The sequence below is a fragment of the Ictalurus punctatus genome, unplaced genomic scaffold (genome assembly GCF_001660625.3).
Source record: "Ictalurus punctatus breed USDA103 unplaced genomic scaffold, Coco_2.0 Super-Scaffold_100056, whole genome shotgun sequence".
In the NCBI taxonomy this organism is placed as follows: domain Eukaryota; kingdom Metazoa; phylum Chordata; class Actinopteri; order Siluriformes; family Ictaluridae; genus Ictalurus; species Ictalurus punctatus.
Window position 1 is genome coordinate 1,920,098 of NW_026521088.1, and position 26,196 is coordinate 1,946,293.

Sequence of the window (26,196 nt, forward strand, 5' to 3'; positions counted from 1 at the left end):
TCTGTCCAAAAGAAACCAAAAGGGGGTACAAACTTTTACACTCAACTGTATTTTGGTTGAAATTGCACTAATAGAACAACTGAATTATACTGTACTGTATTATTAAAAAACATAGGATCTAATTTACTGTCACTATATGCACTTTAAATACACTTTACCTGGCTGCTATCACTATAACTGCTATGATCATTTTTGGTATAAGCTAATTTGCTGAATACTCAGTCATAGCATGTTATGTTTACATTTATACCATTTTTCCATTATTGCACTACCTGTTTTATGTTAAAGATCTAACAGACCTGTGCGGACACATTTTTATTAATTATCTGTTTAAAAAAACATTCTTAGATTTCAGTGTTTGTTTGTGCTCACATAGTCCTATTGAAGACAGCATACCACCATCTAACATACCGCATGGTTATATCTAGAGATATAGAGATAGCTCTTTAACATTTTACACTGGGTCAAAAAAAAGTCAAATCATTTATATTTATATATTTGCACTACAGCTGAAACAACTAATCAATAAAATGTATAATAATCAATGATGAAAATTATTGTAATGAATCTCATTATGGATTAGATGGTTGGCATTACGTTACTTCTGTTCAGAAAACACGCTTCGGGGAGTAAATACTAAAGTTGTGTCCCAAATTAAGTACTGTACACTTACACTATGCACTGTATACTCTACTGTCTGTATACTCTACTGTGTGGATTTTAGAAAGGTAATATCATCTCAAATATATCACTAGCGATTTTTTTACTAACCGTAGTATAAGTCACGATGACGCATGACGTCATACGTACGCAAGCATTAGCAGACACTCAGAGTCACCGACTCTGACTTTCTCCAGTTTACTCTCTGTCAGCGTTACCTATTATTCCCATGATGTCAGTCTCCATCAGATGGAGGAGAAATCATCACGTGACTGAGGAAGAAAATCAGAAATGCAGGGAGCATGTTATATTAAACACCGCGGAGCACAAAGTTATGTTCATATCCACTGTGTGTAAGAGGCAGGGGAAACTGGTGCATGCTGCTTAAAAGGTTTAGTTTAATGTAAGTTTATTGTCATTATATGCTGTATCTGCGCGCTTGCAGTGTAAATTCTGTTGTTTATTATAATGGAAGTGATGTGTTAGTAACGAGGCCTCGTTGCGATCACGCGTTGTGTAGACACACTGATACAGAGTGTAGAGCGAGTAAGATCTGTAATGTCTAATTCAAACACAAAATTTTATATAATTTATTTTATAGTATTTATGCATTATTTTCATGGCTGCACAAAAAGCACTGAATTAAACTACAGTCCTAATTAATAATATATATTCTGCTGTGTGTGTGTGTGTGTGTGTGTGTGTGTGTGTGTGTGTGTGTGTGTGTGTGTGTGTGTGTTTGAATTTGGTTCTTTTCTGTTTTGGACAAACACTTGTGTAAAGTTTTAGTCTGAAGTAAAACTCAGTTTGTGGATTTTATTTCAAATAAGAAGAAATGGTACTGAAAGTTTGCCCCGCCCCATCTGATTAATCTAAAAAATAATCGGCCAACTAATCGATTATGAAAATAATGGTTAGTTGCAGCCCTAATAATTATTAATGAATGAATCATCCCCACTCCTTCCTCCAAGTGGATTTACCATATATTGTGTATGAGTATGGTTCATGAGGTAAACCAGTTTACCTCACAGCTCCATGTTCCCTGATTCGATCCTGAGCTCAGGATACTGTTTATGTGGAACTGCAGTTTCTCCCTGCGTCTGTGCAGGATTCCTCCAGGTTTTCTCCCACCACACAGACCTACTGGTTGGTGAATCTCCTATGCTATCTTGCCCCAGGGTGTGAATGAGTCTGTGATTCTGTGTCTGTGTGTGTGTGTCTGTGGTCTCCTGTGATGGACTGATGTAAGATATATTCTTGCCTCTTGCCCATTAATCCTGGATAAACTCTGGATCCTCCTCGACCCTGAGCAGGATGAAGTGATTACTGATGATAAATAAATGAGCAAAGTTGACAAATTGCATCTGGTTTTTACTTGTATCTACTCTATGGGTCAATATCGTACACTCATATAATTGACAAATTATTAGAAATCAATGGCTTCATGTGAAGGGGAAAATATTGTTAACATAAAATGATATCTAATTCCTTTAATGCAAATAGGTTGAGTACAAAGCCACCTACTAAGCCACTGCAGTGGAACTTAATGGTGGCCACACAAAATATTGACACTTTGGGCCCAATTTGGACATTTACACTTAGTGGTGTACTCACTTTTGTTGCCAGCAGTTTAGGCATTAATGGCTGTGTGTTGAGTTATTTTGAGGGGACAGCAAATTTACACTGTTACACAAGCTGTACACTCACTACTTTACATTGTAGCACAGTGTCATTTCTTCAGTGTCGTCGCATGAAAAGATATCATCAAATATTTATAAAAATGTGAGGGGTGTACTACTTTTGTGAGATACTGTATTTCTCATGGATTCATAGGGGTGCCAATAATTGTCACTCTTGACCTCATACTAACATACAGACTGAGTATAGAAAATATTATCATTTTTCTGCAGTCTGAAGTTGTCTCAGACCATTATCTTATCTCGTTCATAATACATATTGATCATAATATTTCCACCTCGCCTCGCTACCGCGTAAAACGTACCTACACATCAGCTACTGCACCGAGCTTCATAAATAACCTCACAGAAACATCAATTAGATTTGGATCACCATCAGATCACATAGAACTTGATCAGGTGACTGAAAGCTTGGAGTCAACACTCCGCTACACGCTAGATAGAGTGGCTCCACTCAAAAGGAAAATAATTAGAGAAAAAAAATTAGCACCCTGGTATAACGATCAAACGCGAACCTTAAAACAGACAACTCGACAATTAGAACGTAAATGGCGTCAAACCAAACTGGTGATATTTCAAACAGCATGGAAGGAGAGCCTACTGAAATATAGGAAATCTCTTGGCGATGCTAGAAAAATCTATTTCTCCACCTTAATAGGAGACAACAAAAACAATTCTAGATTCCTTTTCAACACAGTAGCAAAATTAACTAGGAATAAAACCACTACAGAGAGAAACACTCAATCATTACATAGCAGTGAAGATTTCATGAAATTTTTCATTGATGAGGTTGAAAATATTAGACGTGAAATACAGGCCATTAAATTAAAACCGGACAGTACTGTAACAAACCCATTACATGACAGTGTAGCAATATCAGATCAATGTTTAGAGTGTTTTGCTCCCCTTAGAGAGACCGAACTAGCTACATTAATCTCTTCAGCAAATTCATCAACTTGCATTCTAGATCCCGTACCTACATGTTTGTTTAAACAGATTTGTCCAGGAGTAATTGAACCACTTCTAAATATAATCAATTCTTCCCTAAGCACTGGCTATGTACCTAAATCACTTAAATTAGCAGTTATTAAACCCTTGATTAAAAAACCTGATCTTGACCCGTCTCAATTGTCCAGCTATAGACCAATATCAAATCTCCCCTTCATCTCTAAGATTTTAGAAAAGGTTGTAGCAAAGCAGTTATGCTCGTACTTAGATAGGAATAACATTCATGAAATGTATCAATCAGGATTTAGACCTCATCATAGCACAGAGACAGCATTAGTTAAAGTAGTAAATGACCTTCTACTGACCTACGATCAGGGTTGTGTCTCGCTGCTTGTGTTACTCGACCTTAGTGCAGCTTTTGATACTATAGATCACACTATTCTACTTGATAGATTAGAAAATGTTGTTGGTATTAAGGGAACAGTCCTCTCCTGGCTCAGGTCTTATCTCACAGATCTTTATCAGTTCGTAGATGTAAATGGAGACTTCTCCATGCGTACTGAGGTTACTTTTGGAGTTCCACAGGGTTCTGTTTTAGGCCCACTGCTTTTTACTTTATATATGCTACCCCTAGGTCAAATTATTCGTAAACATGGAATTATCTTCCACTGTTATGCTGATGATACACAGCTGTATGTTTCAGTGAAGCCAGAAGACAGACAGAAGCTTAGTAAAGTTGAGGATTGTGTAAAGGACATTAGACATTGGATGTTAACCAGCTTCCTTCTACTTAATTCTGATAAAACAGAAATACTTTTATTAGGCCTAACGTGTAGCTAGAAGAAATCTTTCTGATCACATGGTTACTCTGGATGGTCTTTCTGTTTCATCATGTGCAGCAGTTAAAGACCTTGGAGTGATTATTGACTCCAGTCTATCATCTGATGCTCATGTAGATAATATTACTAGGATAGCCTTCTTTCATCTCAGAAATATTTCTAAAATAAGAAACATAATGTCACTACATGATGCGGAAATACTAGTTCATGCATTCGTCACCTCTAGATTAGATTACTGTAATGCCTTACTGTCTGGATGTTCCAGTAGGAATATAAATAAGCTCCAGTTAGTCCAGAATGCAGCTGCTAGAGTCCTAACTAGAACCAAAAGATACGACCATATAACACCGATATTATCAATACTGCATTGTCTCCCAGTAAAATCTCGCATTAACTATAAAATACTTTTATTAACCTATAAAGCACTAAATGGTCTCGCGCCACAATATCTAAGCGACCTTTTGGTTTTATATGATCCGCCACGACTACTTAGATCAAAAGGCGCAGGCTTTTTGACGGTACCTTGAATAGTGCAGGCTACAGCAGGGGGAAGAGCTTTCTCTTATAGAGCCCCACAGTTATGGAACTATTAGTGTTCGGGACTCAGACACAGTCTCAGTGTTTAAGTCTAAGCTTAAAACGTATTTGTTTACTCAAGCCTACCCTGACTAGATTCTGTTCTACTACTTCGCAGTCATAATAATCTTTTTTCTCCCTCTCTCCTTTCGCCGAGCCCCACACGAATTTATGGAGATACTAGAGATCCAGATCCTTTCTGCCTCTGGATGGAGCTCAAATCTTCTCTAATTCCAGACTGCTGGGACTACGGCTGCTCCTAACGCCATACAGACTTCATATAAATCCATAATGAACTTTTTCACACTAACTGTTGTTACCCAGATGAGGACGGGTTCCCTTCTGAGTCGGGTTCCTCTCAAGGTTTCTTCCTCTTAAAACATCTTAGGGAGTTTTTCCTTGCCACCGTCGCCACTCAGTGGCTTGCTCAGTTGGGATAAATTCGCACTTTTAATATCTGTACACCGTGTTGATATTTCTGTAAAGCAGCTTTGAGACAATGTCTATTGTAAAAAGCGCTATACAAATAAAAAAAAATTTTTTTTAATTGTTGTGCACCCATGTAACATTTTTTTAATAAACCTGTTTGCAATTGTTTATCCATGAGAGCAGAGTATTTTTGTGAATTTTTTGAACAAAAGGTTTTATTCTTTGCTCATATTTACCAAGGGTGCCAATATTAGTGGAGGACACTGTACATGTTGTCACTCTCGGGTGGAAACCTCATATGACAAACTGTTACTTTTCAGGAAATAAAACCCTGTATTTTGTGCATTGAACTGTTACAGTTGATATTGTGGCTGTACATTAAAAAATGTTACTTTAAATGACATTAATGTTAGATTTTTTTTTAAAAAGCCTTTACAGACTTGGTGTTTACTGATGAAAGAAAATGCTGTATTTATTCAAAGCAACCAGTTCTTTATGTACCTTCAAGATCACTGTTTACGTTCAGCTCTGCTGTGTGGCACATCAATCCTTCAACATGTAGGTGGGGTGGAGTTATGAGGCTTTACCAAAAGTTTTAGAGATTGAGATTTAGTCACAAACACTTTTTAATACTTTTCATTGGTTAAATATTTGTGAAACCCACAGTTAAATGTAAAGGGTGACCAATAGCATTGTTTTATAAAGAACTTAAAGAAGGAAAAATGACCCAATCTGGAGATGCTAGGTTTCCATGTGACAGTGACATTATACAGATGGGTGAGAAATTAAAGGGAAAATTAACACTGTCTTAATAAACAGTGTTAAGCCACCATGTGTTCCCAGGACAGCTTCAATGTGCCTTGGCATTGATTCTAGAAGTCTCTGGAATTGTACTGCTGGAATGGTACACTATTGTTCCAAAAGATCATCATTTGCTGTCTTGATAATGATGAAGACATCACATAGACATAACACATTGGTCTAAAATCTCCGATAGATGTTCAACTGGGTTGAGATCAGGTTAGGCCATGACATATCCTTCACATCATTAACCATTCATTGACCCCTTGTGCCCTATGGATGGTGCATTGTCCGTTTGTAACAGGATAGAAATGCTTCATCATAGGAAAAAAGGTGATCATTCAAAACCACTTTATATTGATGTGCAGTGACCATTTCCTTTAAGGGGATAAGTGGACCCAAACCATGCCAGAAAAATGCCCTCACCCCTAACTCCTTTCTTAAGGGTGTTCCTTTAATTTGCCACCTATCTGTACATCAATTATGAAAAACATGGCTTCATTTTGATTCGATAGATATTTATAAATTAATGTGTAAAACTAAATCCAGTGACTGTCCTAAACGTCTGGGGACCTTATGCAAAACTTTATGAAGGTGCCCCTGTCACTGTGTCCATATAATAATTTTATTTATTTATTTTTACAAATTGCACAAGATCTGATCTGTTAGTCACACCAGTTCATGTGTGTGTGCATAAGTTTGTATGTATGAGTTGACAGCAAGTTGATTGACAGCAGTGGTTCTTGAGGCACAGTTGTTCAAAATAAGGAGATCTACAATTTGATATAAAGAATTTGTGTTTGTGGGAAACATCACATGATATAAAATCCACACACAAAACAAAATGTGATGGTGCCTCCCAGTGGCCGTTTGGGTTCAAATTGAGCACAGACCTCTGGGGTCAAGAGTCTAACCGGTCCACTGAGTTTTGTTACGATTGGCCTCTATAAACCTTGTCTAATCACTGATTATATTAATCTATCATGAATAGATTTATTTATTATAAATATAGAAATTTGCCCCGCTGCTTTGCTTACAGGTGCAGAGAGAACCATGTGTTTGAAATTCAGCTTGGACCTCGTACACACATTGCTGAAGTCTGATACGCTACAGGTTTGTTACCACAGGAATAAGATGCTTTATAAAATAAATCTATATATGTATGAGTTTTTATTTTAATTCTTTTATAGATGAATCTTTAGTGTTTTGTTTATAAACAAATTTTGCAATGATGTCTTTCCTTCCCATCGCTATTGACCAAACTGTTTTTCCACTTATCTTGGTTAAGCCTTAAAGTCATGTCATTTCCATGAATACATGTTTGTCTTAGTTTTATTCTGCGCTTTAATATAACTGGTCGCTGCTTTGTTTTTTCTTTTGCAGTCCTGTTGCATTTACAGAGAGGCTCTTTTGTTGGCTAACAACTATTACAAAAATATTAGGCATCATTTTATATTTTCTGTACAGTGTATATATTTAATACAGCATAAATGACTCTACTTACTTTATGATCTACTGAATGCACTTGTTTATGGATTTGTTTCGTGTGTGTGTGTGTGTGTGTGTGTGTGTGTGTGTGTGTGTGTGTGTAGGAGGAGCTACAGACGAGGGGAGAGAGCTTCACCTCGAAGCTGCAGTATCAGCGGTCAGCCACAGAGAACGTGTTCATGACTTTTCAGCTGGACTGCCTGAAGCTGCTGAAGCTCACGGGACTGCCCGGCCGTCTCATCGTGGCTCTGTTTGAGCACAGCTCATTGGTGGAGCACGTGAAGAGTCCTGCTGGACAGACCTCCCCTGGTGAGAGTAAATCTGACCATGCAGACCCTAAGCACCAATACTCAAGCAATCACGCACCATTTTGATTGCAACTTGAATATTTATTAGGATGTACAATAGCCTCTTTTTTAATGGTTATACTCATGAAAGTGTGGACTCATGAAAGGTTAGGGTTGATGTACTGATGTTGCTGGTCATTTAGAATCATGATGTGCCTAAATGTCAGCAAGCGAGGCACGGTTCTGGAAAGTCTGGAGAATGTACGGAATTTTTTTTCATGGTGTAGATCAAGATGTGAATTTTTTGCTGTCAAACTCGGAGCACTGAAGCTTTACATTTCCTTATTGTCTGTTCAAATGCAGCCTCCGTAAGTAATGTAAGAATCGAATAATTGCTCAAGCCAAGCTGATGAAGGAAGAGGTTTATTTGTAGGTCTCAGACATTGGCAGGAGGTGTGAGGTAGCCTCTGGTGCTCTGTGAGCTCTGAGGGACTCTGTAGGGATCATCTCGGGGAGCAGCGTACTCTGCCATGTTGGGTAAACCAGACAGCACACAGCAGCTCAGACCACGGCGAGAAATCCCCATGTTTTCGATTGCATGCCATTCAGAAGTCTGCTTATCATAACACTCCACTTCATCCATGGAGGTAGAGCTGTTATCTCCTCCAGCAACGAACAGGAGATCGTCCAGCACCTCAATGCCGAAGTTGCTGCGCTGGTTGATCATGGCTGGACCTTGTGTCCACACGTTGGTCTGAGGATTATACACCTCTACATTGCTTATTTGATTAACACCATCATTTCCCCCGACAGCGTAAACCCATCCTCCGTACGCAACCACGCCCAGTCCACGCCTTCTGATCATCATGGGGGTGATGAGGGTCCACGCTCCCGTCTGAGGACTGTAATACTCCCCCGTGAACAAACACCCGTTCCCGTCAAACCCTCCACATATGTACACTTTGCCGTTCAGTACTGTAGCGCTAGAGTCACTCCTTGGTTCGTGCATCGGCGCGATCATGCACCACCGATCATTCTCAGGTTCATATCGCTCTACTGTATTCAGATGATAGAAGCCTTCAAATCCTCCCATCGCATAGATACGACTGTCCAGCACACACACGCTCACGTCACACCGGCAAGAGTGCATGGGGTTCACCTGAGCCCAGGTTCTGGTGATGGGGTCAAACCTTCTCACACTGTTGAGGAAACCCTCACTGTTGAATCCTCCGATGCAGTACACGAAGCCATTCAGATACACCGTCCCGTGATAGGCTCGTGGACTCTCGTCGTTGCATGTGACGTTGACCCAGCGCGCTGCTCGCGTATCATACGCTTCTATGTTTCTTGTACAAACATTTGTACAGTTGTATTGAGTTGTATTGAGATTCTTGTGGCCATAGCCACCGATGGCCAGCAGAACGGCGCTGGGCAGGCGGAGTCTCTGGAGATCAGAGCTGAGGGGAAGGCTCGGGTTGAGGTCATCGATGCCCATCAGAACGCTGGTGACGATCAGCTTACATGTCATGTCGTCCATCACTAAAACGTTGTTGCTCACATTGTTCATAAGGTAATCGTGTGTCAATAGCCCCAGACGCACCCTGGGCAGTAACACTCCTATGTGCGCTTTCCGTTTCCATGGCGCATGTTTGATCCACTGTAAGATGGCTTCAAACACCACACTCTCCTGTTTCACGTTCAGTTCGTCCTTCTCGATGATCTCGCTCAGCTGCTCGACCGTCAGATCCAGGAACTCCTCAGAGAGGCGCACCATCTCCTCAAAGTTGTGCAAGATAAACCGGAAGGCCTGCTGCTTCAACTTCTCGCAGAAGTAGGAGTGAGCTAAACGACAGATGTTAATGCAGTTCTCGGGACACAGCTGAGCCTTCAGGAACACGCAGCAGTCGTTCACCAGGCTGTTCAACAACAGACAATCAGCAGCGATCAGCAGCTTAAACACGTTTTTCTCCGTGATGTTAACACGTCTTATATACGCGTACTCCACGATCAGCTCCATTATCTCGGCGGAAACGTTAGGGATGCTGTACCTGAGCTTATCAGGAGGGTACCCGCCGGTGGTGAAGAGTCATGAAGTATGGGCTGCAGCCGCACAGGATGATCTTGTGCACGTGGAATTCGGCGCCGTCCACCACGATGACTGCGTCACAGAGCTGCTTCTCTAACCGCAGCTCATTGATGAATTTGCAGGACATCCCATCTACCTTCCTCTCCATTCCCTTCTCTTCTTCCTGTTTACTCATTTTCTGTGCAGGTCAGAGCTACTGAATGTACAACATTCATCTGAATGTGGATTGTGTTGATGCAGATCAGCCTTTCAACTCTGATTCCACATTTCAGAATAATAACAGCTCATGATTCCAAGCTTCCAATTCTAATTTTGTGACCACGGATACATACAGGATGCAGTGAACCTGACAGACACCTGCAGTACAGGAGCAGTCTCTGTGAAATGCTTTAAAAACAGCTTTAAATCCTGCGCATGTCCAAAATGCACAGGTCTGGTGTAAAGAACCGTTTATTTTCCTGTTAAAAAAAAAAACACCTCCCAGGGTGAATTTCCCAAGTAGAATTAATCCTATATTAAAATGATTAAATATTGATGATGAAATAGTTAATAATGGCTGTATTTTTTATTTATTTGTTTGTTTAATAGCTTTATAGATAGATAGATAGATAGATAGATAGATAGATAGATAGAGAGAGAGAGAGAGAGAGAGAGAGATGTATGTTTATACAGATAAACATTACCTTTCCAGCTTTTTGGTGAGAAAAGTAATTAAACTTGTCCACTTTAAGTAACCTTTTAAAACATTTAGCTGTTTTACACCAGAAATAAATTCTGAACTGATGACCGCTGCTATAAGTTTTGACACCATGACATTTTAAATGAAATGCTAATTATGTTCTTTACTTAGTGTGGTCTACGTAGGTTTTATTACAGATATTATTTTATTACAAAAAGTGTCATATGATATTTTATATCATTACACTACACACTCTAAATAACACTTTTTTTCCTGCTAGAGAATTAAGGATGAAGATTTCTAACGTTATATTTGTAACAAGAATAAATATTTGATCCAAAGAGAGGTGTAGAAAGGAACTATTTCTCACTGTTCTGTAAGAATCATGACCACATGTCTTGAAATTATTTATTGCTACGGATTAAATTTAGATTATTTCCAGGGTAGAGCAGTTTCCCAGGAGGTTAAACTAGTGTTTTATAGAAATTTGGGTTCTTCTTTACCAGTTCAATAGTTTAATCTTTTTAACTGACTATACATTGATTCATGACTATGTTTTTTGTATATGCCCTAATAAACATGCTGATCTCATGCGATTGTGTCCTGTCTCTTCACCTCTAAATGACACATTTTACACACACACACACACACACACACACACACACACACACACACACACACACACACACACACACACACACACACACACACACACACGAGAGAGAGAACAGCTTGTTCATATAAGAAAACGAAAATAAGCACAGACCCTCTGCAGACTTCCGCTAAACCGACTCCCCACCTGCTACAGTAATGAACAGTATTACATACTTGACATACCTGGAATACCTGAGCTAATGGGACGATACTGTACAACCTATTCATCCCAATCACTAGTTGTGACTCATTGTGAATTTTCATGACCTTCTGTTGATTTCAAATTTTAAATGAAAAAACCTCAGAAAAAAAGGTCAGACTTTTTGACCCCACTGTATATGTTTATGTAGAACATTTGGACAAGTGCACATTTTTAATCTTGATGCCTCTGAACTTAAGTTCACAGCAACTCTTTCAACACTGTCAAATACAACATTCATTCTAAATTGCGCAGTTTTGCTAATAAATTAAAACAATTTATGAATCAAAATAGGGTTGAAAGCTTAAAAAGAATTAAAGCCCCACACCTGTGAATAATAAATAATCTGCTTCATACAAACTCTAATTATTTTTTATTGTTTTGAGAACATAATTTCAGAGCAGATCAAATTAAAACTAAGGCATCTCAGGGAGGTCAAGAAATGTGGAATGTGGAAGCACATGTGACACTACTTTAATCCGCCCAACAAAAAAGCATCATGCTAGTGTTAACCAGCAAATTATACCTGCAATAACATGAAAATAGAACCCTTTATGTACAGTAATTATATATACACTATTTTTTTTATGGCTGTAGGACAACTGCTGCAGTGTCATCGCTCATGAAAAGAGAGGAAATGCATGTGACATCCTTCCAAGGGCCAGTAAGAATCGTGGGACTGTGGCAATCATGTTTCTGGTGCTCTACACACCCATCCATATAATGAGGATTGTGCGCATTGCCTCTCGGCTTCCTGAATTAAATTTGTCACCGTGCATCGTAGACTACATCGATTCGGTTTTCGCAGTGACACGGCTAATTGCATAGGCTCAGTGTCATCTTCCCAGTATTTTACTTCCTCATGACAGACAGCTTTAAGGAAGCACTGCAAGACAAGTGGAGGCAGCTTAAAAGGATGCTAATGGTTGCACTACAAGCAAGTATGACCTATTAAGCAAAGACAGCATTGATAACAATTGCCTTGCTTTGAAATCTGACTGTTGTGAATATTTATTCACAGTTGGCTGGCAAATTAAATCAAAAGCCGATATAAAGTGTCTTAGTAGAACATTGCCAAAAACATTTTCAGTACACCTTGGTGTTTTAAGTATTAAAATGTAAATCATATGCTATAATCTTCACAGTAATCAAATCGCAATGCAACTGCCAGTGTTAGACACTGCTTGCTACCATCATCAAAACAAATGAAGTAAATCTCTTCTATAAGAATAATGCTTCAGTACAGTTCTAGAGACTTGTAAAATCTACACCAAGGTGTACTGAAAATGTTTTTGGCAACCGGGTACTCCCATTTCCTTCCCCAGTTCAAAGACACGCATGGTAGGCTGATTGGCGTGTCTAAAGTGTCTGTAGTGTATAAATGGGTGTGTGAATGTGCCCTGCGATGGACTGGCACCCTGTCCAGGGTGTACTCTGGCTTGTGCCCGATGCTCCCTGGGATAGGCTCCAGGTTCCCCCGCGCCCTGAAAAGGAGTAAGCAGGGGAAGATGGATGGAATTCCTATTTTAAAATTAAAATAGACATGTACTGTAGAGTTATTTGCAGACATCTTCCTGTAGGTGGAGCTATTGTCTCAGCAGTAAAGTATTATTATTCCACTAGAACATATGTAGTTACTACTAAACTGCGTTAGGAATCCCAAATCTTGTGTTCAATTCCCCTTACTCGCCCTACTAGGCCAAAACCAGTGTGCACTTGCAGCATGAGGAGACGAGTGTGTAGTAGGGTGTTGTTTTTTTTAAACTACTATATTTTCTATAGTTGCTATCTAAAATGACCTTTAATACAGAGGAGGTGGACTATGGGGAGGTGCAATACCAGTACCCTGATACTAACATAACATAGAGGTTCTCTTTTTTTTTGGTGCACAGACAATGCTAATGTTTCCTCTTCGTTACTTGACAAAGTTATTATTTTAGCTGTCGAACACAGTATACTGGAGTTGGAATGAAAGAATGAATATGGATATTATTTTATTTCCACTCCAATATACTGTGGTAAAAAAAATATATTTTTAAAAACTATAACTTTGCCAATTTCCAAATATTTATGAACCTGACTGTATCTGCTGGGTCTGCAAAAATAATGTAATTAATAAAATAAAAATAAAATAAAAAACAGCTTGGAAGGTCATTGTGCATGTTTTTTTCTAGTCCAGCCAACATTTCTGATTTTTATGGAATTAATGAATGAATTTTTATTATTAATATTTTCATGTTTTTTTCATACATCTTGCAATGTGCTTTTGGACACATTATTGATGGAACCTGGAGCCACTGGGTGTTTCAGGTCTTTAATCCTAAGACTCCCTGGACCTGGCCTATGTCCAAATTGCTGATAACCCTCCAGAGCCTTCTTGAAGCTCTCTCAGCAGCCTCTGTGGTGTTCCTGATAGTTCTTTTCATTTGTTGTAATGTGATGTTAAGATGCTTTAAGGTGTGGTAGAGAGACAGGCTGGAAAAGCCTCTCCAGCACACAACGGGATCCTCATAATAATAATAATAATAATAATAATAATAATAATAATAATAATAATAATAATAATAACAACAATAATAACAATAACAACAACTATCATATGCATGGAGTTTGCATGCTCTCCCCATGCTTCGGGGGTTTCCTTCAGGTGATCTGGTTTCCTCCCCAATTCAAAGACATGTGTTGTAGGATGATTGGCATTTCCAAATGATCCGTAGTGTGTGAGTGTGTGTGAGTGTGTGTGCAATTGTGCCCTGCAACAGGTTGGCACCCTATCCAGGGCTGTCCCCTGTCTTGTGCCCCAAGTCCCCTGGGATAGGCTCCACGCTCCACCATGACCCTGTGTAGGATACGCGGTACAGAAAATGGATGGCTGGATGGATGGATGTCCCAAATCAATGTCACTGCTACAGCAAAATCATAGAACTTTGGGGTAATTAAACTTATGGCAGACAATTCTACTGAGCTTCGTGCCACTGCAACATTATTATTTTTTTTAAACTTATGGCTCAATACTAAACCTACCAAAAGTTTCTCACTCCCATTTTCTGTCTACCAGATCATTTAATAAATAAGATAAAAATCTACAACAGAAACAGAAAGCAAAGTTAAAACCAATAATTTATTTTCAAAGGTTATGTAAACATCTCAAAATATACTGTACCTCTGTTAAACACTGCACAATAATCAGTAGGAATAAGTGGAACTAAATCTTATACAAACTGTACATGAACATGGTCAGAAAGATTCCAACAGGAATTTGAAATGTGAACCTTCGATTAAAACTGGAGTACGTGAGTGAGGGGTGCGCTGCTGTTACCTGTACTCCAGCAGTGTAGTGAGTGTGGTTTGTTTGGAATGGTTTGAGTTTTGGATAGATCAAGCTAAATAAAACACTTAATACACATGGGTAATAATGTCTGTTTTTATATTATTTAAGGTTTGATGCAAAACATAATCCAAAATGATGTACAATTAAAGGTTAGTATAATTATCCTACACTGAACAAGTTAAGTGATATATGTGCACACATACTAATAATGGGTCCAAATATTGCTAAATTTGGCTGAATTATAAAAGCCATTAGTCGTACTGAATGAAGAGTCGTTTGGGAGTTTATTGCTGAGCCAAATGAACTGACTCACTGAAAAGAGCTGGAATAACCATAAATAATTTGTGTATCTTTGATTCCTGTATGTGTCTATAAATCTTTACGTGCCCTGATGTTCCCATGCCAACTGGTCACTTGCGTCACGATTGCAATGAACTCAAAGCAAAAAATAAATAAATAAACAATAATAATAATAATGTAACTGCTGTTTTCTAAGTTGAGAAGTGTAAGCGTGAGTTCTTTTGGCGTGAGGTATTTGTGTTGCACAATGATGAATAATTTGCTGTATATTTCTCTTTAAACAGTGCCTATGTCCAGTGATGAATAATTAGTAAGATTTGATGGTAATATTAGTCTACACTTATTTTCAAACTTTTTGTAACATGTTTTCTGTCTATTCCAGATGTGTTGAGTCCTTCACACTAGAATAAGATGAATAGTTAATGTTGAATTAGGATTTGCATGGATTACATGTGTCTGGATCGGACAGTGTTGCATGTTACGTGGTGGTTTCTTTTGCTGTTGATGTGACCTGTTGTTGTGCTGATGTGGGTCTCACTGCAGTGACATGTTTGTTAGTTTAGTTCAGTTACAGTCTCTTTGCAGCAGTGTAGTTTGAGTGACTTGTTTCTTTACTGAACCGTAGACTGTTGAATAGAATAAAGTAATGTGTGAATATACAAATATATATTATATACGGTGTGCTATGGATATGTAATACAATGTATACGAAACACAAGTCTCAATATTTAAATAAGACAGTGCAATGGTCACAAACATGAGGAATGGAGCGTATACTGCACAATTTGTGAGTGAATTGAAAGTCTTTATACTGTGGCTGTGACTGTGCTGTGCATTTAATGCAGGTGTGTGATCTGGGATTTGCAGTACATGGCAGAGATGTTTATGGGCCGCAGTGCAGGATGGGAAATGTAGTTTGTGACATGAGTAGACTTAACACCAACTTAATATGATCAAATACAGTTTAAATGAAATGGATACATTTATAATGGAACGTTTTTACAGCCTTTCACAATGGCGCTCAGCGAAGGAAACAAATTTTGTATTAAATTGAAACCAAGCTCATAGTTGATAAATTTTGTTAGACTAGTTAAATACACATACGCATTACTCCTGATTAGAGAGATTTACAGAAAGTGAAGAAAGTTTAAATGTCATGTATGAAGGGTCTGAGTGATATTTTGAGTGTGGTACAGTTGTAAGTTAATAAGGGACAAAGGGGTGCGTGCACGTCTACCCTTTAAACTAAACGCTATTGTTGTACACAGTAAAAAACAAATTCAATAGGATGTTTTGAATAAAAATGAGTGGGATAAAAGAGACTAGAGAACTGTAAATACATGTCTAGATCTCAACCTCATTTACTCTATTTTTTTAGTTCTGTATTATTGGGATTATCACTCGTTAGCACAGATGGGATATTAACAGGTTAGATTAATGTACATCACAAATAGTCCTAGACTAAAGGATTTAGTTTTTTCATTCACCAGAAGGATATTAAGGAAAGGAATTCAGGAAGGGAGAAGAATGAATCTTTGTTGTATTTTGTTGTATTTTTGCAGACAACAGACTAGAACTCTGACAGATTAACTAAACATGAGAGTAGAAGACCCCTTTATGAGAGGGGGTATTCCAACGAATGATATTTGATTAGAGAAGTACATTACACGGAGATGAGAAAACTGAAGGGATGGGAGATTAAATCAAGTATTACAAGAAAAGCAAGGAATTAGCCATCACCTGTGGAAAGAGCCATTTTATTTCTCTCTTTATTTATTTAACCTTTATTTAACCCGAATAGCCTCTCTGAGATTACTTCAATAATTTTTAAATGATTTAATAGACCAACATTATTTAATCTCTGCAGCAATATTTCATGATCCACTGTGTCAAGCCTTTGATAAAACAATAAACAGGGAAGTGCAGTAATCACCTTTATCTAGAGATTACACAATATTGTAAAATAGTAAACTAATATATTTATCTTTCATATCAATTCTGTATTTTATTCTTCATATACACATTACAAAAAATTAGTACAAATCTAATCAGCCCCTTTGATCTATGCCAAATATCTTAGTTCTGAACATCTTTTCAGCTTGCTTTAGGTAGAGTTTCAATTTTCAGTCTCAGTCGGACCTGGACAGAGTGCACCTTCTCCTGAACTCTTGTCCCCGACAGCAGAGCCACTTATTAGCAACTAAATCAAAGATTAAAAGAAATATTTACAAAAGGTTTATGAAGTTGCTTGGATATCAGTGAGCACTGATTTTGTTTCCAATTTTCAGTAAAATTAAGTACATTAATAAAAATAACCAAATACGCCAAGCCTTTTCTGCAGAGGTGCTTACTGGAAACTTACCCCACATACTGCCTACAAAAACTGGGCATGCAGCATGCAAAGTTCTGGTATCCGCTTCTCCACTCTTTAGTAGGTTGAACCAAATCACTGCCGAACCCTGTAGAATAAGTGAAGTGAGTGCCATGTGCCTCATGATCATATTCAAATGTAGAAATGATTACTAGGTTCACTAACACTTTTTGGTGGAAGTGCAACACCAATATCAGGAAACACAGCTTCAAAATCATCTGCCTCATCTGAGACAGAACAGTCAATTTTTGAATGATATTGAGATAATGAGAAACAGTATGGGTGTAATGTAGAATACACTGAATGTCAGGCCTTACACGGTGGTGTAGTGACATTGGAGGCAGAGCAGAGAGAGAGAGTGGTGAGGCCATGAGCTGTAATGGTATCTTCTGCAGAGCAGAGGTGTAGGGGATGTCCTCAGTGGAACCACGCAGTGGAGTAATGACCTCAGCTGAGTAAGGAAGCAGAGCAACCAAAGTGGAGCAGGGAGGGTGGGAGATGATTTTACCTAGGTTGTGAGCCCCCTCCTCAAAGAATTTCCTGAGGGGACACCTGGCATTGAGCCATTTGAGTGGCTCTGACCCAACTTCCCTTCCCCAGTAGCTCCCACATCAGGCAATTTTTCTCCACTCTACAAAGGTATGACAAAGAGTGACCTCAAAGTCTCGCTTTAAGCATCCGGCCTGGCAAGTGCAGGCAATCCCAGTTAATCAGCCTGGAATATTCTGGGTAACTGAGTTCCCCCACAGGGCAACTCTTGCTGTGCACTGCTGCTGTCTTCTGCTGACTGTGTGGGGTGTAGCACAGCCTCTTACACCTCACTTGTGCCTTAATACGTCTTAAAATGCTACAAGCAACATAGAATTAAAACAAATGCTTCATTTCTCCATATGTGCCATGATATGGCAATGACAATTCCATGGATGCAGCATTCCCTTTTAGCGAAACACAACACGAGTTTTAATGCATTAAAAAGCTTTTTTGCTGGAAAGAAACAGAATGGTAATGGGTAGCTGATTGGCCTACAGTGAGTGACACATCATGTGTAAGTGAGTTCTTAAAAGAGCCGGACACTGCCAGTACCAGCAGTGTGATCCTGACTCCAGGACAGGAGTCAAAATGGTAAAGGCACAGGTGTACAATAGCATTCCAAATAGTGTCCCCAGTGATACCCCTTGCTCACAGAAACCACACACAGGCCAGTGTCTATACTATTTCCCAAAGCGCCAGCTCAGCCTAAAACATCTCTTTAAGTGCCTGATGAATGTGAAGGTGTCAGGGTTGGACTAAAGTCGGAACAAACTGAACCAGTGGACAGAGAGCATCACAGCGCATGCACTCATTTAAAAAAAAAAACAGACATGGAAAAGCATTTAAGTACATTGGTAGTTGGGCTATAATGCAGAAGAGTGACACGGCACTACACACAGCCAGCTGCTATTACTGGGACAACACCACTGATGGACTCTGCATGGTCAGATGGGAGAACTATGCAATAATAATAATAATAATAAATTTTATTTGTTACCACCTTTCATAACACTCAAGGATACCTTACAAGAAAGACAACATACAGATATAGGTGCAAGCAGTGATTATCGGGATCCAAGCACAAACTGCTTGTGTACAGTTATACGATTGACCATGTCTCTTTTCAAATATAATACAAGTCTTTAAGTGTCTCTACATGGAAGTGTTATTCTATATATATATTACAATATACAAATAATATTGTCTTCATTTTAATTGGATAGCAATGCATTGTCATGTCTAGCAACTTAACAAATATGTTTTCAGTATTTAGGATAAATAAAAATGAAGGTATTTTGAAGATCACGATTTCTTTTGCAAACGGATTAGGCTTAGATGGTTTTAGATTTTATTAAATTTATGAAACTATAATGAATTGTATGCATAGTGGACCAATTGAGTTATTTATACAGAGATTTTAAACTATGAGACCTGAAAGGATTTGTTATCATGTGGCTCTCTCTGGTGGACAACATTAGTGTTATGGCCTTCTCTCATTCTCATTGATATAAATGGCTGATATTTTAAAAATTGTTGTTGGCGCTCAGAGCATCAGAAATCCATGAAACATGACATGCATACTCACAATGTCTTGTTGTCCATGTATACCACAATTTGTGAAGTTTGAATATTGTGTTTAGAAGGCCAATTAGTCATTATGGGCCACACCCAGAATCAAGTGTGGGAAGAGTTTTACTTTTAATCAACTTGCACCAGTTTCCCCAACCCCTTACAGTTTGTGGAGAATTTTGGATACAGACAGAAGTTTGTGCTCGTGCATCACTGTCGTGCTTCCCTGCTCCACAAACCCCAGTTTGTAAAGTTTTATCTTCTCCGTGGTTTAATATAAAATGCGCCCCTGCCTTACAGGACTTGGAGGTTGCACACTTTCTTCCTGTCACTTGATGATTACTCCTCCATCTGATGTCTGATGGTGACTGAAGTCCTTTTGGGAATAAAAGGTAACGTTGACGTAAACAGTAAACTGAAGAAAGTCATTGTCGGTGACTCTGACTCTGGGTATCTGCTAAAGCTAGCGGCATTGCATTACATGCGTATGATGTCATGCACCACTACTGCGTTCCATTTGAGATGATATTACCTTTCTAAAATTCATACACTAGACCAGTGATTCTCAACCTTTTGTGAGCTCTGGAACCCTAGCATATTTTGAGCAATCCACAAGGACCCCCTCACTCCACAACAATTATAGTCTATATATTAAACAGTCATTTATTTATATGTTGCTTTATTTTATTAATACACATTTAAAACTGAATCAAAACATTTCAATATTTTATTTTTTACATTTTATTGTTGGTGTGACATTTAATTTGACTCTCTATTTTATCCATCAATGCAACACTTGACCTTCTCTACCACTCAGGTTATATATATATATATATATATATATATATATATATATATATATATATATATATATATATATATATATATATATATATATATATATATATGAAACTTTCCCAGGGACCCCCTGCAATTACACCACTGACCACTAGGGGTCCGCGGACCCCCGGTTGCACTAGACGGTAGAGTAGTGCGTAGTGTAAGTACATGGTGTAAGTGTACAGTACTTCATTTAGGACACTACTTTAATATTTACTCCCCGAAGCGTGTTTTCAGTACAGAAGTAATGTAATGAGTAAACGCACCGTGCAGACCAACTAATCGAAAATGAGATTCGTTTCCAATGATTTTCATAATCGATTATTATCGATTAGTTGTTGCAGCTCTAAATATAATATAACATTTGCAATCACAGTGATGGAGAAAATATGGAATGCCAAGTGCAATCTTTTTTATTGATCTATTTATTTATATCCCTATTCCATTCATTTCTACTGTTTAGTCATCTGGTGGGCGTGGCTGAGTGCGCAGGCGCGTCATTCAAACCGAGCAAGATGACCGTTGAGAATCAGACAGCGCAAGACAGCTCCTTTCAGCTAAATTGAGGTACTTCTGTTGGTTGTATGAATAAAACACTTATCACAATTCTGATTAGCGTAGATTTACTACAGGTGCATTATTATTAGACACAACATCTGGACTGCTTTAGGGTTTATTTATGAAAGTGATCATGAAACAAGTGGCAGTAGTGATGACACTCATTTTGAGCCAGGTCCCTTTCCCCAAGACCAAAAGATTGCCAGACTTTTTATCTTGAAGTTTCATTTCAGAAATGGATTGAATTCATGCCTGGAACAATTCAATACAAAAACAAGTTCTCTAAAACACAAAAAAGGCAATACACAATTCTGAAGTGTAGCATCTGGAAACGTGATCATCACATTTGGGAAGAAGCGAAAAGCCCCTGCACATTTGTCTTTAAAAGAGCCAAGGTCTATCCATCAGCCACAGGGAAATTCATAGAAATCAGAGGCAACTGTGAGGAATGTCATGGCGAGCCTGAAATGAACCGCGTAATGGTGCTCAAGTGCTTAATTAAAAACTCTGACTCCCTGCACACTGGCTGTTCGAAGCCTGCGATGTCTGGTAACTTGCCTGTGTAGCGCAAGCGCTAGTAGCCCGGCATGTCCCCGCCCACCTGCCCGCCCGCCCGCCCGCCCGACAGCCTGCCCCCCCCCGCCCGCCCGACAGCCTGCCCGCTTCGCCGCCTCCACCTGCCGTCTTCGATGTGGCCTCGCTCGGCTTCTTCTCTGACTCGTTCTGCTGCACCAACACCTCGAAGCTTGCCCGGAAAGAGTAGTGGCTCTGTGTGTGAGTAACTTAACTATCTCTAGGCCTATTTTTAGTGTGTGTGTGTGTGTGTGTGTGTGTCTGGCGTTAGTGCATTATTCCCAGGTAAATGCGGCGAACTCCAGGTAGCCAATGTTAAGTGTACACGGCTTGGCTGACAGGCCTTAGCGATGTCCCCAAAGCTGCGGCCAACGGCAAGCAGGAGAGGAGACACGTCGAGCGCTTCCTTCACTTTATGTGGGCCAACGCGGACAGTCCCCTGGCAGCCCACCTGAAGTACATCGACAATGTCTCGAGTGTCCTTGAATGGATGAAATCATTGTGCCAGCGGTACAAGGTCACTACGGCCAGGTTATTTCTGACGCATGTTTCCAAGTTCCTCCATTAACTCGATGAGAGGCTGTCCGAGGGCCGAGTTGGTCCACGAGGCTGTCAAGTCTCCAGAGACCGCGAGCGGAGAAGAGCGAGGGAGTACTTACAGCTCCTGCACGGCAAACTGTCGGACGCTGTCCCTGCTTCGCTGGCTGATCTGAAGGCTCATCCAGCAGACCCGGACATGCTCAACCGTTGCATTGGGCTGCTGTGTGCTCACTTCTCAGCGGACACAGGACCGGAGTCCTGCAGAACCTCACAGCCGAGGAGTTTGAGAACCTCGAGAAGGCTGACGGCGGTCTCTTTCTGATCAATGTAAGTAACTTCTGTGTATTTCACTTTTATTTCCGGGGCTGCTGTGTTGTACATGGGGGTGTTTAATATTTTTCATTCATTGTCCTTTTCTCCCAGGTGAAGCAGCACAAACCTGCCTCCGCTTTCGGACTCGCTAAGCTGGCCGTCACCAAGCTGGAGCTGAAGTGGCTGAAAGCTTTCTGAGGAAGCATATGCTGGGATATGAGACTTCTGTGGGGTGGCTTTTCTTTTCTGGCACACAGGCCAGGATTTCTGCGCATGTCAAGCTTGCCCTGCGGGCACTCGTGGGAAGGGACATCACTGTGTGGGGCACCCGCACGGCTCTAGCAACCTACGTAAGCATGATTTAAAGTGTTTTTTTAACAAATTCATTCCAATGTGTTAAACGTTAAAGTGATGGAGAAATGTCTCCTCTTCACAGTGCGAACGCAATCTGTCTGACGAATGGCGCATGCTCGTGACCAAAACGATGTGCCACAGCAAGGAGCTGAGTCGTGGAGTCGTGAGCGCTTCATTAAAAAGTTTGAACTGAATTCCGCTTGTCTGAATATTTTGACATGTCCAAATGTACAGTAGCATCACTCATGGCAAGACCATACAGCCGAAATGTCCTGTCCTTTTTTTTTGTTGTTTTTTTTTTTTTTTTTAAAGTACATGGACTGAGCTCCGGGCAGTGGGTGAAGTTCGCAGGCTTTGCCCGGGGAGACAGAGTCATCCTGGGCATACACTCGTCAGCTCCAGAATGATCACCGCTGAATTTTTTCCTCGTTGATTATAATGGTTTATGCGTTCCTAGTCAGGGCAAGCTACTGTTTGTTGCACCTCTTCCATCCTCCTCCACGGTCTGAAGCCAGCTGCAGCCACCTTTTCATCACCGTCACAATCTCAGCACTTGTTGCCCTTGATGCTAATGGGTTCTTTCGGACAGTATCTAATGAACATGAGGCAAAACAGTTGACAACTTCTGCAATTCGAAACACGCTAAAAAGGCTATTTATACTTCTACGTCAGACCTTTGCGTTGCCTGATGTGCACCTCTAAAGAAAACTGTAATAACGCGTCGTGTGTATGCAGACAACAGTTGTGATTGGTCCTTTGTGCAAACAGAGACCCTCCCCGGGATGATAAATATATCTGCAGTAATTTCATATTCACTGAGAATAAATGTAATGAAGCAGATTGCTTGTAGCTTATAATAAAAGTGCTGAGGCTTATTACACACAGACGGGTTGAACATAGGGATGCACGATTATGGCCAAAATGATAATCCTGATTATTTTGATCAATATTGAGATCTCGATTATTTATCATGATTATTTCATTGATTTTAGAGACAACATATTTTTATTGCACTTTCAAATTTAAATAAACAGACCGCTGCTTTCACCTCCATGTGCTACATTCCTGATCATTTACAAATCTTTACATCAAATTAGACTGGTCCTTAAAGTGCATCATCTCATAGAAGCAAAATATAAATAAAACTGTATCAAAAATATTGGAGAAGTAAAAATGCCATCAATCAAATGAAAATATGCATCAAACATAATTTTTTTCTTTTTCTTTAAGAGATGGTAGCATTAATGTGCCACAATATAACACACAAGTAGGCATGAGAAAACCTGAGCTTGTGATTACTACGTTGATCAAACAAACTCCAGCAATTATTTGTTGCCGTTCTTTGGGGCAGTTTGAACTAGCCATTATATGCTCAGCAACATTCTGCTGATAAGCTGAAACATAACTTGATAAACTTACAGACAGTGACTTCAGGGGTAGGGGTCTGATGAGTCCTTTGGTGTCCATGTAATGGAGTCTGTTGAGGCTGTGGTGGGTTTGGACCTTAAGGAAAATAAACTATTGTTATTCTTAGCTATATTTTCCCCTTATTACTACAACAAGGGTTAATGTAAACAATTAATGAAAAAAAAAAACCATACATAAATATACATATATGCATATAAACACACAGTTAAGTCCATATATATTTGGACACTGACAAGTTGTGTTATTTTGGCTGCTTATCAAAACATTCAAGTTACAGTTAAATAATGAATATGGGCTTCAAGTGCAGTCTCTCATCTTTAATTCAAATGTATTCACATCCACATTGGAGGAAGGGTTTAGGAATTACAGCTCTTTAATATGTAGCCCCCTCTTTTTCAAGGGACCAAAAGTAATTGGCCATTTTACCTCAAAAGCTGTTTCATGGACAGGTGTGGGCTATTCCTTCGCTATTTCATCAGTTAAGCACAGGGTAGCTGCAGGTATCAGCACTTACATTATTGGAAATTTCTTGACTATGATATTAAAAAGTATTAGATTTGAAGACCTGCACATCACTTCAGTCATGCTACACGATACATCAGCTATAATGGATTGTGTTCATGCATATACATCCATTCCTGGGTTTAAGTAAACTACAGCAGGGTAAACTTCTATAGAGATAGATGGGTGATCAGAGCAAATATCCTGTTTGCATTACCATTTGCTCCAACAGTGAAAGAAAAATCCAGTATTTCCTTCCCATGACTTTCCAGGAAAGGAAAAATCTAGAGAGATAAGACTTTAAGGACCTGCAGACAGCCTGTAAGCAGGTAAAAGGTCTGGAGTTGATTCCAGGTGTGGCATTCACATTTGGAAGCTGTTGTTGTGAACGCATGCGGTCAAAGGAGCTCTCAATGCAAGTGAAACAGGCCATCCTTAGGCTGTAAAAAATGATCCATCAGAGAGATAGCAGGAACATTAGGAGTGACCAAATCAACAGTTTGGTACAATCTGAGAAAAAAAGAACACACTGGTGAGCTCTGCAGTAAAAAGGCCTGGATGTCCACGGAAGACAAAAGTGGTGGATGATCGTAGGATCCTTTCCATGGTAAAGAAAAACTCCACAACACCAGCCAAGTGAAGAGCACTCTCCAGGAGGCAGGCGTATCATTATCCAAGTCTCCCATGAAGAGACGACTTCACAAGAACAAATACAGAGTTCACCACAAGGTGCAAACCATTCATAAGCCTCAAGAACAGAATGGCCAGATTAGATTTTGCCAAAAAAACATCTAAACAAGCCAGACCAAGCATTCTTTGGGCAGATGAAACTAAGATCAAACTGTACCAGAATGATTGGAACAGCTCGTGATCCAAAGCATACCTCATCATCTGTAAAACACGGTGGAGGCAGTGTGATGGCATGGGCATGCATGGCTTCCAATTGCACTGGGTCACTAGTATTTATTGGTGATGTGACAGAAGATAAAAGCAATCAGATGAATTCTGAAGTGTATGTGAATATATTGTCTGCTCAGATTCAGCCAAATTCAGTGAAGTTAATTGGACGGCGCTTCACTTTACACATGGACAATGACTCAAAACATACTGCAAAAGCAACCCAGGAGTTTTTTTAAAACAAAGAAGTGGAATATTCTGCAATGGACAAGTCAGTCACCTGATCTCAACCCGGTCGAGCATGCATTTCACATGCTGAAGACAAAATTCAAGGCAGAAAGAACCATGAACATACAACACCTGAAGACAGCTGCAGTAAAGGCCTAGCAAAGCATCACAAAGGAGGAAACCCAGCAGTTGGTGATGTCTGTGGGTTCCAGACTTCAAGCAGTCATTGCCTGCAAAGTATTCTTGACAAAGTATTAAAAATGAACATTTTATTTATGATTATCATATTATGGTTCATCTGTCCAATTTCATTTGAGCCCCTTAAATAAGGGAACTGTGTATAAAACTGGTTGCAATTCCTAAACGTTTCATATGATATTTTTGTTCAACCTCTTGAATTAAAGCTGATAGTCTGCAGTTCAATTGCATCTCAGTTGTTTCATTTCAAATCCATTGTGGTGGCATACAGAGCCAAACGTATGCAAATAGTGTCACCGTCCAAATATTTGCTAGTTTTGGC

The 26,196-nt window shown here is 39.5% G+C and overlaps 1 protein-coding gene, 1 long non-coding RNA gene and 1 pseudogene across 2 annotated transcripts; 2 read left to right on the forward strand and 1 right to left on the reverse strand.

Moving 5' to 3' along the window:
- The first annotated feature begins 6,615 nt into the window (after nucleotides 1-6,615).
- LOC128630408 (kinetochore-associated protein 1-like) lies at nucleotides 6,616-8,014 on the forward strand. Its single transcript, XM_053678943.1, has 2 exons — nucleotides 6,616-7,063; nucleotides 7,543-8,014. The coding sequence occupies exons 1-2, from the start codon at nucleotides 7,004-7,006 to the stop codon at nucleotides 7,810-7,812; spliced, it is 330 nt and encodes a 109-aa protein (XP_053534918.1). The 5' UTR covers nucleotides 6,616-7,003; the 3' UTR covers nucleotides 7,813-8,014.
- A 20-nt stretch (nucleotides 8,015-8,034) lies between these two features.
- LOC108261180 (kelch-like protein 10) lies at nucleotides 8,035-10,340 on the reverse strand (annotated as a pseudogene).
- An 11,851-nt stretch (nucleotides 10,341-22,191) lies between these two features.
- Nucleotides 22,192-23,562, forward strand: LOC108262068 (uncharacterized). The gene is made up of 3 exons (XR_008394766.1): nucleotides 22,192-22,283; nucleotides 22,380-22,618; nucleotides 22,705-23,562. It is a non-coding gene; the product is annotated as an uncharacterized LOC108262068 (long non-coding RNA).
- The last annotated feature ends 2,634 nt before the right edge of the window (nucleotides 23,563-26,196 follow it).